Below are 15,366 nucleotides of genomic sequence, written 5' to 3' on the forward strand. Positions count from 1 at the left end.
ACGTAAATAATGTAATTATTTTAAATTCCAGGTATTCTTGCTGCATTCTCGGACATGCAGACGGTATTCCTGGCATGTTTTGCCACCCTGGTTCCCCTCATCGTTGCTGTTGCAATTGTATTTGGCGTCAGGTAAAATGATCATCCTATTTCGCAGAATAAAATATCAATCTAATTTCACACCTCAAAGAGCAGTCCACCGATAATTGACAATTGTACATGACATTTACGACCACAAAAGCTTTTCCATAAACCTTCTCCGATAACGTCCGACGTATCTACGAGCTGTCCACTTAAGCTTGTGACTCTATCGATCAGCCGGGATTACGACTGAAATCATTTCAAGAGTCTCACCTGTTATTTCTTTATTCTCCATTATCTGTTTGAGTTAAGAGAAAAGAGGGCAACGTTATAGATTGAGAGTAACTTTCAGGGGGCTAAAGTGCATTGGAAAGGGAAAAAGTTTCTCTAAGCAGGAGGAACGATACTTGGATTTTACACCTCTTTGGACCAGTTCTTATCACGCGAGGGCGATGTAGGTCAGCTTACACACATGTACGTACATCGTTTTTCTCGTTGAACGCGTTCACTCTGTGTCGAATAATAGGAGAAAAGAATTCACGTTGCAGTCGGTCGCCATCAGGGGATTAGTGTCCAACGTGCCCCAACCTCTCAACAACATTATCTCACCTTCAATCCTTCGCATTCATCTCTGTCGAGATTTCTCCTCCGCTCCTTTAAACACCGGGTACACCATTCAACCCCACAGATTTAACAATTGTCATAAGTCAACAGAAAGCTGCATCGGTGAGGGGAAACGGTAACTCCATATATTCGCCCAAAGATCGAGGAGAGTGGGAGTTCTCTAGACCATAGTGACATTGATTAATGTCGCAATTCAATGTACGCTGCATTCTCTCTCTCTCTCTCTCTCTCTCTCTCTCTCTCTCACTCTCTGTGCAGTACTGGGTTAAACTGGGATGCGAGTATTTCCGCAGGAATAGTTCGTCAGGCTTTCTCACTTTGTACATCTAACACCCACGTGCTATAAATTTCTACGTTGATGGATCGAGATATCGATGGTTACAATATAAACGGAGATCCTTCAGTCTGGGGTAGTTGTGTTAGTTCTTTTGGGTAACGAAAAGTGGAGAGGAAGTTTCGGGGAATTCACCTGGGTGACGATGACGGGAGATATAAATCTGGTAGTGTCGGGTGTGGAACGGAATTTTTGAGGATTCGAGTGGAATGAATGACAGATAGAACTTTAGAGGGAATCAATTCTAGGGGATTTCAATTGCATTGTAGAAATTTGGAGGAATCTTTATTAATTGAGGGCGAAGGTTTCATGAAGGAAAACCAAATTACTTCGGAGATAGTGAATGTGTAGTGGAGAACAAGCTAAGACGGAACTTCTTTACAATGATAGAAGGATTATTTTAAGGTTAACAAACTGATGCGTTTGAGTGTTCCAAAGTCCGCTTATTATGGTAGTTAATACGTAGGGGAGTTGGTGCATGCACCCCCACCTAAGGGAAATGAGTCATTCTTTCCAGCCCCGCTCGTTACAAGCAGTCATAACCGGTTAGAATGGGTTCTTCGAGGTGTTTACTCGCAGATGTGAAGAGGACAGATTTGTTATTAATATTAAATATATTTAATTATGTAATTCAATTGCCATCTGCCAGTGGGCGATGGAATCGAACTTTGAGGGTAATACCGCCCGGCATGCGTCCAATACCGCCCACCTTGTTTTCATGACGTTCTTGAGCAATGCAGACCAACTGTTATAATTTTTCCTATTTTCATCCTTCGTTTCCATTCTTTGGCTCCATTTTGAGAAAGAATTCATGTGAATAGTAATAAATTATCCTGAATTTACCCGGTGTTCGAGGGGCCACCGACTACTCCAAACAATTGAGCTGTCAGTAGACCGCCCTCTAGCTGCAGTCTAGCAGCCCTATAGAAATCCTGGGCGGCATTACCCACAAACTCTGGGCGGAATTACCTTCCAACACGGAGGCTGATAAAATAGCCAATAATGACTGATGAAGACAGTTTTCTGTTATCGAAAAGGTCGCAATGGATGTGGAAATGGATAACGAACATAGATTACGCACTCCATTCAATTATGGGCCAACTTGAAAATTTGAAAAATCTTAAATTCTGTGGTCGAAATATTTTAAGAATTCAGTACGAAGTGATTTGGATTTTTTAAATAATTTTTCCACGAGAGAAAATTGAAAATTTCTGTTGAAATTACTTGTTGTTATCAAATATTTACATAATAAAAAATAAATTTCTTTCGCAATCAATCCTGAGAAAAAAGGGTGGACGGTATTATCCGCTGAACGATACAGGCACCAGCTCCCCTATATCGTTCCGCTTTTTCTATCAGTGTGTGACGCTCATTGCAGTAGCATTTTCAAGTGTTGACTATAATCTTACAATGAGTAGACGAGTCAGCGACAATTTTACCCTCCAACTCAAGCCCGGGAGATATTCAGATGTTGAAATTGGTCAAAACTTCGTGAACTAAATCACAGATTCGTAAACTCATTATAAAGTTGCTTCATTGAAATAGCGTTTTCCAATTGTGGATGAAATCGTTATCGAATTACGATAAATCTTCCACGTGACACGGAACACATGCCCTCTCATCAGCATAACGATGACAAGCAATGAAACGTAGCTCACATTCCCATATGAGATCCCATTTGAAAAACTTTTCCATTTTATGTGCATCATTCTAATTAGTCACACAGATACGCTTCTGCATGGGTTCCATTTTATAGGCTATCACCCTCACGGTGTCGTAGTTATATTAGGCGGAAGCATATGAGAGTCTACTCCCTAAATTAGACGTAATGAAATTTGGCAGAGAACCTAAATTATTATGCTGAATATTTGCATCAAATTACTTCCATCTATGTTCTTAATGAAAATCAATTCAATGGCAATCACACTTGTCAGGAAGTACTTTTTGTTATATGTATTGTGCGATATTTTATGATACTGGTGAGAAAAAGGCGGTTCTTTGCGCGCGAAGTGTGCAAAGTGGCGCTCTTTTTCCACTTGTTTCATGAAAAATCATTCTCCATTACAGAAAAATTATACTAATATTGAGGAATCATTCATGTTCACTGGGATAATTTTTGATGAAATGCAAGGTAAATTTTACTTGTGGCATAGGAACGAACCCCAAGTTGTAACTAGAAAGTCAGCTGTGGTAAACGAAAAGTGAATCCCGTAAACGAAAACTCCCTTTTCGTTTACTATCCTAAAAGTTACGAAAAGTGCCACTTTATGCCCGAAAATCTATAAACGAAAAGGGACTTACCCTCACGTTCAGTAAAATTTCACGGGCCAACGGAGAAAAATTCACTATTTGTCCCGCACTTCTTCCCCAATGTAGGGTGCAAACGTACTAGAAATCGAGTTCGCTCCACGATTATGTCCCCTGTTCGGTAACTTTTCTCTAACTTTTTTCTCCGTGTCGGAAAAATATTCATTTCATACCCCAAACTAGGAATTCTTTGCAAAAATAGTGAAAAAATTCTGATGAATATCACTGCCAATTATAAACTCGTTATATATATCACGGACATGAATGACCCATTCATGGGGACGAAGGGCTAAATGAAATTTGAGTGTGAGCCGCTCTTGCCGGATTAATTGAGGAAATTTTTCATCAAGATACGGAATCTAGTTACGTATGATGGAAACAGCTCTAATATCGATGAAGGTAGCATACACCCTATGGATAGTGTCTCGTAACAAAATATATGAGCGCCTATTCGTCGTTTTCGTTTTTCACAGCACGGAGAGAAAAGTTGAAGATGAATAATATGCAAAATCTCGGCAAATTTTAGCATGCGAAATGTAACCGTAGAGCGACTTTCATTTTCACATTGGGATAATTGAGAAAGCCATATAACAGGAATATATGGTTTAATTTTTAGAAAACAAGCATTGGGAACCATTGGGAAGCATATACTACCAATGAAATCAGTAGAAATGAAAATAGTAGAAAAAAATGGGTGCAGAGTAGCAGTCGTATGCAATCCGTCAAATGCCTTCTGTCGCGCTGCTTGTTTAGACAAGAAATGAATATAAAAATATCTATTTGCCTTTAGAGACCCTGATTCCTAGGAAATATTGGTTTTTCAGAGTCATTTGTGGTTTGAGGTGATTAGCAAATCTGATCAAATTGCGGTTCAACGACACTTCTTGTCTATAAAACCCCTGTGACAGTGTCGATCCAAAAAACTTTCTTTTAATTCAATATATTCAGTGTTCCTGATTTAAAGAAAAGAAAAAAAGTACCAAATTTCTATCAGTGGTCCGTTTTGCCCTCCCGGTCCGTTTTTCCCTACCCTCCCCTACATTTAATTCTCCCTGATAAGGCCCAGGGTAGGCCGATGATGGCCCATTATTGGCCAAGTTGGCCCGGAACTGGCCAACATTAAGCCAGTTTTTGCCCATTTCTCATTGCCTACCGGGATCTGGGACGACGATTCAGTTCCTCTTCTTCAAAGTTTCTACGGATAATATTTAATATTGTAGTTGCTTCTTGAGTTTCCAATTAGTCGAAATATGAATCGACACCGTTAAAAACATTGAGTAACTCTAGAAATTCCTCTCAAGCATCTCATAATGAAACTAGACACCCGGAAGGATCATCCGTTTTTCCTCTCTACTTCTATAACTAGCGACGCCTCCAGGTAGGAAATGCCAGTGTTGGAAAGACAGGCCAAGTCTGGCATAAGCCTGGGCGCCCAAGCATGGTCCGAGGTTCGGCCATCCCTGGTGGCCAGGGCTTCAGTCACGGAGGAGGAGCACATAATCTATCCTTGGCTGAACCCAGCGGTGAATGGACCTCTAGTCGTTGGTGTAATTGTGAGCGTAAAATTTTAAGGGTGTAATCGTAACGATAAAATTGCCCAGATCACGAAGAAAATTAGAATGAAAGGAACTGTCACGAAGAGAAGAAGAATCGTTATTAAAAATTAATCATCATTTTGATAGTCATCATTTTGATAATCATCATTACGGTTATTCATTATCGAATTAATGTATCAGTCAAACTAAAGTTGAATCACTCAATATGGGTAAGCTGAATAATAAAACGTTCAGGCCGAAGAAAATCTAGGCAGAATTAAATTAGTATAAACATAACTTGAATTTTGAAGATAAAATCTCAAGTAAATCTAAACGAAAGTTGATATAAATAGAAATATTCTGGTTGAGTTGGTGCTCAATTGGCAGTCTAGTATTATTGGTAGCAATTAATTCAGAAGTAGCAAAATAACGCAAGATCTTATGAGCAAATAAATTTTTCGAGACTAGAGAGAAGACTAAAATGGAGAAAAAAAATTTAAAGACATTGGAAAAAAATAAATAAACATTTTCTGCCTAACAAGAAAATCATCGTCAGTGTCAAACTTTTGTGATGAATAATTAATGTTTCTGGGTGCCCAGAATGTACGGGATGCCCTAATGAAATGAGCAACTATTGTTTGAGAAAATAATTGCAGAAAGAATTTGATAGATTATTTTTCACAATCGCATTTCGACCAATCAGAACGCAGTATTTGAGGTTACCGGACAGTTTTATTTCGGATATTTCCTCCTAGCTTTTCAATATTTCCCAGGAGCTCTCAATTTTTTCAACTCGTTTCACATCGAATCTTGTATTTGACAGTCTACGGAAATCGGGTTATTCTATCAACATAACGTATTTAAATCTTCCCTAATTCACCTCCCACTGCGCTCCGATCGGCCAAAATCCGATTGGAAAAAATAATTCGACAAATACTCCTCGAGCTTCAAAATTGATCGGGCATTTCCCCCAAGGGTATCAAGTTTTGCAGAAAAATCCCTCGCGCAAGCTCGGCATTTTTTAACCTGCAAAACTTGATACCCTCCTTTATTTGCAACGAAGTTGTCAGGAAATAGCAGATAAATTTGAAACTTTTGAGGTATTACTACTGATTTTTGTCAAAAAACAGTGCCAAGAAAAAGTTTGATTTGGTTCTTACTGGGAATTAGAAATTTTTGAAAAATACAAAGAAATGAAAAAGAAATTCAAGTCAGCAATGTCGAATGAACGAACATAGTGCACAATTAAATTTCGATGAGAAAGGTAGTTTGACATCGAATAAGCATTTTTTAAATAATTTTTCTCTCTTCAGACACGCGTGGAGAAAATACAGACACAGAAGAAACGGAAGTGATCTTCCCTGGTACAGAGGCGTATGCTCCCGAGGTGATACACCAGACTCCCTCCACCATCGTCCACACTCTGGCAGCATAACAATTCAACCAGCGACCAGAATTCTCTCAGCTCAAGACGTAAGTCTTGCAACCCAATAATTTAATTCTTGGAAATGCACATGCACCCCTCAACCCACGTCCTTCAAAACACAGTGAACCTCTGGGCCTGGTAATTCTCCAAATCTGCGAGACTCGTGCGATATTGTGGACCGTAAAAGTGACGATTCTGGTAGTAGTTACGTGTACGTTGAATCGAGTTACCAGGTGAGGCAGTTGCAATATTAGGGGAGACGTGCGGTTGGGATAGTTTCGAGTTTGGAAATTGGTTTCTCTCGTCGGAAGGAAACTCGTAGTGCTACTACTGCTGCACCCCTCTCTGTGTTTCCTCGTTCCCTCTTCGCGCCTTTTAACCTGGCTGCTTTCTTGCCTTCTACATCCATCCTATACCAGGTCTTACTATCATTGAGAGATAAACTTTTAACGCGAAACGCTCTATTAAATTACTTAACTCTAAGTCGACCAATTTTTATCTGTAGTTTAATCCCAAGTGTTTCAATCTAATCGATCCAACAATTGAGTTGAAACAATTTTCAGACTTATCCAATAAAGTATTCTCGCTTAATTAGATCGGATATGTAAAAGTCGGGAAACTAGTCGAGCAGAATTTCTATTACTTTAATATCACAATCGTGATAGGTTGGCTGTACATGTATTTGAAGTTCTTTCAGACTCGTATATTATTAAAGCTGCTAGCGCAGATGAACGGGGTTTTCCAGCAAAGATATTTGAGAAATATTCTTGAACGAATTTCATGATTTTATGACTGTGTAGTGTATAGACAACGGGACTGAATTGATTTCAAGTTCTACAAAAAATTTTTGGGAAAAATACTCGAGTTGAAACCGAAAAAATTCTAATAAAAGTATAAAAAATGAACTATTATCGCGTGATTGACACGCAACACAATTCGTCAATTGTTTCTCTCTATAATATAAAAATCCAAATCGACTTTTGGTGATGAAAATTTGGTAATCGCAACTAAGACTCCAAATTAAGGGTCATGAGGGTCAGGATAAAGGTCATGAGGATTAGAATAAGGGTCCCGAGGATCATAATAAGCTCACCAAGTATCAGATTAAGGGTCACAAGGGTCAGATGAAGGGTCGCAAGGGTCAGAATAGGGGGTCACGAGGGTCATTTAGGTCAGATTAGGGGTCATGAAACTTATATTGAGGGTCAGAAATGAAGGGTAAATTTGATACTGCAAATTAAGAACCCAAAATTAAGGGTCAGAAATGAAGGGTCAAAATAAGGGTCACTAGAGGTATAATGAGGGTCACGAGAGTTAGATTAAGGGTCAAAAGGATCAGAATAAGGATCATGCGTGTCATATGAGGGTCATAAGTGAGGTATTTGGAGGTTGGCGAGACGAGTGGGCACCGGACGTAGAATCATATGTAAATATTGAAAGGCAATGGATAGGATATAGCATTCCTCTTTTATATTAGATGTAATTGACTCTAATGACCGAAACAAAAGCCGAAGGAAGACGAATAATGATGATTAGAATCGCTTTCCCATTAAAAAAACATCACATGGAGACCATTAATCAATGAGTAACACCAAAAACTATCCCTTGAGACGCCAACGATTCCATCATTTTCTCTGTAACTGATTTCCCAAGTGTTCATATTAAAGAGTAATGAAGAGAAAAGGTTAGTGTCAAGGCAAAGCTGCGGTATCCTACAGGGTGCCAGTTGCTATAGCATTCCAGAAAGTTACTGCAGGCATATCTACTAAGCGGTGAATAAAGACCTGAGCTTAGAAACACTGAGGTCATTTACGTCCAATGGACCCTTGGCATATATTGTTTGATATTTAGTGGAATTTAATCACCAATTATGTGATTATTATGATTTCCAATTTCGGAATATGGAATTAGATTTAAAATACATTCATTCATGAAATTTATATTTTTTGTTGAGAATTCGAGAGAATGGCGTTCATTTTATTATCATAGAAATTCTGATGACAACTTGAATTTTATGATTCAATATGAAACTTGAACATCACATCATATTTGATTCTTAATGAAGTGTAATTTCAGAATGATTGCCACTCGTATTTTGATGATTTACAGGGATTTTTATGATCACATCAATTTGAAGTTCAACCCTAGATTGGTCACCATATGCAGGTAATGCTGTAGTGCGTCGTTCTTCTTCATCTGCCATTGACTGGCTATACTGAGAGAAAAAAATGTATTCTGTCAAAAAATTATATGTTCCATGCGAGAATAGTTGATGGAGTAAAACAGATATACTTGAGGGAAATGAACCAACTTGATAAAAGGAAATTTGCGATCTTTCACAAAATTTTTTTTTTTCAATTTTTCAACATCTCTAGAATTTATTCATTTATTATACCATATTCATGCATCTGATCACAATGGGAAATTGTTTTCAAATTTAAGTATAATAACTGCATGAAAATGTTCAATTTTGTGAAATGGAATTCAATTTAAAGTCAAATTAACCATGACAGTCCTCATTCATCTCGAAAATGCATTAAAAGTGAGCTTATCATATGGAACATTTATTGACATTTCAATAAAAGCATTAATTTACGAATTCATTCTGATAATTGAATATTACGTATCATTGAATTTTCAGTTGATTGATAATTTGGAAACATAGGTACTTAAATGTTCAATGTTTTCAGTCTTTTTGTATTGTCATGTGGCTTTAAAAATTGAGCCAACGATTACGAGGGTCAACTGGGAAAGGCGCAGGTAAGACAATCACAACGGTCTAATGATCATGAGGGTTAGACAAAGGAACAGAGAGGAAAATCGTCAAGGGTCTACGGGAGACATGATCCTCACAAGGTATGACCCTTGCCATGTATAAACCTTGCAACGTTGGCCCTTTGTGAGATATGACCGTTGCGACGTTGGACTCTCGCGAGGTAGGAAACTTGTGAGATATGACTCGTACGATATTTGACCCTTGCGAGGAATTATCTTTGCAAAGTATGACCCTCGTGACGTTTGACGCTTGCAAGGTATGACCCTTATGAATTTTAACCCTTGCAAGGCATGACCCTTCCGACTGACAACCCTTGTGAAATTCAGCCACGAGCATTTCTGTACTGATAGTTGGGTGATGGGGTTTTCTACCAGTTATTTACCTTTTTACCATGGAAAGGTAAATTGCCAGTATTCTACTATATACCGGGGAAAACTCCGATTTTTAGTAAACGACCCAACTTTGGCAGTCACCAATGAAATTTTTGAAATCACCAGATTCGTCACCGGTGGACAAGAGAATTTTCGTCACTAGTCAGCCCTCTCGAAACACCAGATCTGGTGACAAAATCACCAACTTGGCAACACTGTTCGTAATTTCGAGGGTTATTTAGAGTGGATTCCGACATCAATTTCCATTTAAGCACTTCAAGGAGAAAGCCAAGTTCGATGATGGGTCTCTCTCCATCTTTTTTACCCGCGACTTCGATAGTTCGATCTAGAAAAGAGAAAAGAAGTTGGTAGGATCGTTGAACGCGATGAGCGCGGGAGGGTGGGGAAATGGGTGGAGGACTCGATAACACTGTTCCTCCATTACCGCGAGAATAACCGTTGGATCATGGCTGCACTGGTCGAGAGTCGATTCTCGGAAATCCCTGAGAGTAGCCATAGATCGCTTGAAATAACAACAAACTGAATAGTTGTATTAACTTCGTGTAAATCCAGGAACAAACGTAAATAAATATTTTGGATATATTTGGTATTTTCGTGGGACGAGAGAGGCCAAAACATTTTCGTTTGTAGATATTGGATTATGGCCAGTGGAGTGATAGAAGCCTGGAGCCTCCTCTTTGATCCATACTACAAATAAAACGGAAATACAGCAGTATGCGAATGGATTAATGCTGAAAGTTTTAGTACGAAAACAAAGTTTAATTCATCCTCGTTATACCTAGCAGATACGCCTGTGGCTACTTCAGTCTGTGGGATTATAATGCATGTTGCTAATTCGTAGAATGGTTCTCCTGGATTCTCCATTATAAGATAGGGAGGGCGGTACGATTGCCCTCGAGAGTGCTAACGAGCTTTTGTCCTCGAGACCATCAAGGCATCACTAAGCATTCTCGATATTATTAGTTAATCGTGAACGGGATTAATTATTGTGGGATTCAAATCAATGAATCAGTAATTTAAATTTTGAAGCAATTCAAATTGTCGGGTAATTTTGTTCACGAAAGGGGTATTCCCCCCTCCAGCTCAGCTGGGGCAATTTCCTCCCTTCATAAATTCCAATTTTTATTAGGAAAGTTTATGAATTGATAAACAAATCACAATAATTGGAATTTTAGTAATTAATAATCCATCATTTTGAAGTAGCGTTCTGACCCAAATATGGCCCAAAATTCGAGCCTCCATTTTGTGAAGACTTCAGCTCACAATTTTATTTTTAATGGATAAATATAATAAATAGACAGAGTTTTGCAATTCAGCGAAAATTCATCTAGTATTCTTTTTTTTTCTATCAAGAATCACTGCAACTTTCTTGAAATTTTCATTTGACATTCGAGGCACAATGATGCACTCAAGACGGTGATAGTTAATAGTAAATAAATTGATTGAATGAGTTTCGCTCATTTTCACGGTGAAATTCCCCGGGAACTTCTTTCCCTCCATATCTTCACGGATACGACTTCAGCAAAACACCACTTGAACAAAGGTAAAGAATTAATCCACTCTGCATCCAGCTAAGTATTTCTCAAAGTAATTTGCGGAGTTATTGTCCCTAACAAATCCCAGAGAAGTTTCTTCAGTACATCTCCAGAGAGCGTAGCACTAATCTTGAGAGCTATCTCCTCACAATACCAGATGCTGTCTACCGACTATTCGCTCGTTGCATGATTATTTGAAACAAGTGCCACCTGGTGCATCGACCAATGTAGTTGTTATCAAGTTTTCAATTCAACTTCATATGTTCCTCACCCCCTCACATGCCTCCCCAAACCCCCTACCACCAACTCCATTCAATCTCCAACAGAAAAAAAGATAAATGTCATTGGAAATGACATTTTCATTGTATCTGATTGCAATAAGCTTTTTTCCCACAGTATCTTCTACAGATTCAGTTGAATCTACGGAAGTAACTTTTTTTGCAGTTTACAAGAAAATAGAAATAGCGACAAGAGAGGGTAAGGCAGAGGGGCGGATGATAAATGGACGATAGAGTAATTGCGTTATACGCAGAAGTGTACGGCCAGTAGATTCAAAATTACGTATCACGAGAAATAGCACAAGCGTACAAAATTGTGCTCCCGGTGCGATTAAAAAAGTTGAAGGACTTTATTGTTCATTCTCATCTTTTTTTACTTCCATTTTTTAATTCCAATTTTTTCTTTTTCAACTGAAACTGGTTGAAAGCACTTGGAGGGTAACTCCATAGAATGAGAGAACGTACGCTAGTACAAACGTGTTCACAGTGACAACGGGAAAAAGAGAAGGGGGGCGAGGTGATGATGAAGCCATGCATATAGAAAACCATTTCAACATTAATTAACGTCTGTTCGAACGAATAATTGAAAGCTTTATAACGGGGTTGAAAGCCTTACTAAAGGGAAACTTTCAACTGTTACTTGAAAATTGCATTTCCAATTTGTTACTAATGGAATGTAATGTATTATATACAGCTTTTTATTCATACTACAATTTATTATGAATAAAGGCTAAACAGCAAAAAAAAGGTGTTTATCGTCCGGGAACAATCAAACATTTTTATTACATTTTTAAGGTAGAAGTTCCGCTTTAAAACCCCAGCAACTTTTTTTCGGTGACGGAAAGTCAATAAAGTTATTGCCCTGAGGAGATCTATGTCAAAAAGAATGGAAAAATAAATTTAAAAGACTTGGAAGAATGTTCCGCAATTAAAAAAGATTTTCCGAGGTTTCAGAAAGAAGTTGAGTTTATTTTTTTATAATCGATGCGAGTCCTTCCTTTTTCACTGCGAAACTTCTTTGCAGGATAATCGATACAAGACGTTCTTTTTCCTCAGAACTTTTTCTTCGCAAGTTTATCCAGACTCACACGATTGCCTTAGGAGGAAAAATTTACAAAAAAATAAAAGGTAGAAGAGAGATAGCACAGTGGAGAAGATTCGTGAAAGAATCCAAAAAATATAGTATACGATTTCACGAGATATATTCAAGAAAACGTTTTGAAAACTTTTTGAGTATGGAAGAATGGGTTATATCGTGCGATTCGTAGGGATCGGGATCGCGGGGCGAGGGATTGCGGGGGGGGGGAGGAGATGAAGCCAAAACTGAACGACTGCCAGAATTTTTTCATCACTTATCTCGAGATAGTAGAAAAATAAACAACTTCAATTGCCATGGATCAATTCTATCTCTGTTCAGAGACCAAGAAAATTATGTAGAATTTTCGAGATGCAATTACCGATGAAGGACGGCGGTATGAGCGGGGATGAGGGCGGAATATACTATCAGTTGATTTCCAGCGACAAATTGCCCGAATAATTCCAAGTGGAACGACAACGGTTTCTAGAATCCCCACACATCGTCATATGTAGACCGAAAACTGAATCCAGAGCCGACGAATGTCAGTGGCTTGCACTAGTTTCTAACCACCCACCCGCCGTCCGTTTCCGTTTCCACCATTCTGGAGAGGAAGCCAATTGGAATGAAATCCAATCACGTTTTCGGCTCTGTTCAGGGGCCTTGATTCTATCCTTTCATAGTTTCACGTTCAATACTATTGGAATTTCACGTTTGGAGGGTAAAATTTGTTACCGTGAAAAATGGGAATTTTTTGGTGGATTTTTTGGAGCAATTAATTCTAGTGAACTAATAATGGTAGTAAAAGGGGACTGAATCGGAATTCTCAGGCGAATTATTTGGGGAATACTTTGGGGTTGAAGAGGGTTGGGAGAATCTATGCGACAATTTCCTTCAGAATCTTTGAATTTGTTTGCTCCGAAAGGAAGCATTGTAAACGTTCAAATTTAAGTTTCGGATTTTTTGTGTTATATTCACCAATTATGATTCAAAAAGTCCAAAAATGAAATTTTTCGACCGTGTCCGTACATACGTGTGTATGTATGTATGTGTGTGGTTAAATATTTCTTCAATTGTTCACTAATGAATGAATGGAATTGAATCTTTTTTTTGAATTGTAGGTTTTGTTGAGTCCTAGCCATCGCCATTAATTAGAATGTAATTCATCGATTACTTTTTCTAATTTTTTAATTTTTTGATTCTTTCGAAAATCGGTTGTCCCACGATAACTAAGAAAAAAACTTCTGAATTGATTGAATGATGGCTTAAAAAATTTATTCGGATGTCCCTTTGACTGAGTTTGAAGATGAAGGCGATAGCAATAATTGTTATTTTTATTTATTCGAAAATTTTCAAAAATTTTGTATTGTTTGAAAATCACAATTTCGGAGATATTTTGCCTTATTGATTAGATTTGTATTGACTATGCACAGCTGAACGGTTCATTCTCAACATTTCGAAGATCGGAAACCTATTCACTGCTATTAATTACTCATTTTAACCTTGACGCGACTTCGATATTCGACATCAATTACGATGGAACTGAAATACTCCATCCAGATAAAGTAATTGATGTATTTATTTTAAAAAGTAGAATGAGGACAACTGCATTTGCATTGTCAAGTTAGATGACGCAAATAAAGCCCAGATCGTCCGGTCCATATTATTGGACTTTTATTTCTGTCTTTCATTGTTTAAATCTTGCTTTTTTTAGAATTTTCGGAATTTTTATTTGCTCGTCCTTTTAATTTGACATTATGACCCTTGTCAGGCGTAAATCCTCCACCTATCTTTTCCACTTGAAAAATCTGCACTATACGGATGAACGTCTGATTCCCTTAAAAATAAAATATAAAATATAAATATTTTAGAGAGTGATTTATTAAGTGTTCACCGAAAATTATTTTTTCGTGAGAAGACCCGGTAAACCGCGATTCTAACCTCGCGTCGTCGGTTTGATCGCGCTTTACGGGCCTTCTGATGAAAAATTGCATTCATCACACGGTCCAAAAGTATTTTCTGACGAATGTGATTATAGGCCTCGCCTTCGGCTCGGCCTACGAAGCCACATTCGTCAGGAAATACTTTGTGGACCTTGTGATGAAAATAAATATTCCTGCACTTGGTTGAGTGTGGGTGATCTGTGTCACCAAGTTACACATCCATTCAAATGAGTAGGGGAGGCGATACCTATTCCGCTCAGCAGGCAATACCGCTTACCTGATTGTGCCTACAACCACTTACTTTCACAACGGATAGGTTCCAGGTTCGATTCCTGGCCGGGTAGAATGGTGAGATCTAACCATTTTTAAAAGTCTTGATCAATCGCCATATAGTCTCATCAGACTCGAAGCGATANGGCAATACCGCTTACCTGATTGTGCCTACAACCACTTACTTTTCCCACACTGTCTCTCACTCAATCTGGGAACTCTACTATCAGTATGTAATTATCACGAAAATTTTCGTTTTTTCACCTATTTAAATGACAAAAATAGCGCCCCACGATTTTTTGGGCTTTACGATGTGATTTTTCTGGACCAGTACGTAAGGTTTTTCACTATGATAACAGCACTATGTTACACCACTATGATAACGGCATTATCCTCCCATAAAATTATGCTCAATCGCTTTGTAATTCTTTTTCACATGATTTGGCACCCAAATTTTCTTCTTTTCATCATTTATTCAATAATTAGAGAATGTTTTATCAAATTCGATGTCGCCAATGACCCACACGAAACATTAGCCCACACACCCAAAATGTGCTAAAACCCACCTAAATTAAAAACTTCCCTTGGTCTATTTTTTCCGGAATTCTTACGTAACATGGGAAGCTCTGCTATACAGCATAGTAATTATTACTATGTCCATAGGACCTATTACCATTCAGAAGCTTACCATGTCCCATCGTAACCACTCGTTCCATGCTAGCCATTACTATGTCCATAGTAATACTTACAAAACTTTGGTAACGTTTACTATGTCAGGATTCCAACATAGC

The 15,366-nt window shown here is 38.2% G+C and overlaps 1 protein-coding gene across 1 annotated transcript in view; it reads left to right on the forward strand.

The window, feature by feature from the left end:
• Positions 1 to 15,366, forward strand: part of LOC107042895 — a 204,167-nt gene that overhangs the window by 66,094 nt on the left and 122,707 nt on the right. The window contains exons 3-4 of the mRNA XM_015264145.1: positions 32 to 131; positions 6,194 to 6,353. Of these exons, the coding sequence (XP_015119631.1) occupies positions 32 to 131; positions 6,194 to 6,353 (260 nt within the window). The remainder of the gene's footprint in view (positions 1 to 31; positions 132 to 6,193; positions 6,354 to 15,366) is intronic.

Source organism: Diachasma alloeum, unplaced genomic scaffold, assembly GCF_001412515.2.
Source record: "Diachasma alloeum isolate Michigan unplaced genomic scaffold, Dall2.0 Dall_scaffold_00179, whole genome shotgun sequence".
In the NCBI taxonomy this organism is placed as follows: domain Eukaryota; kingdom Metazoa; phylum Arthropoda; class Insecta; order Hymenoptera; family Braconidae; genus Diachasma; species Diachasma alloeum.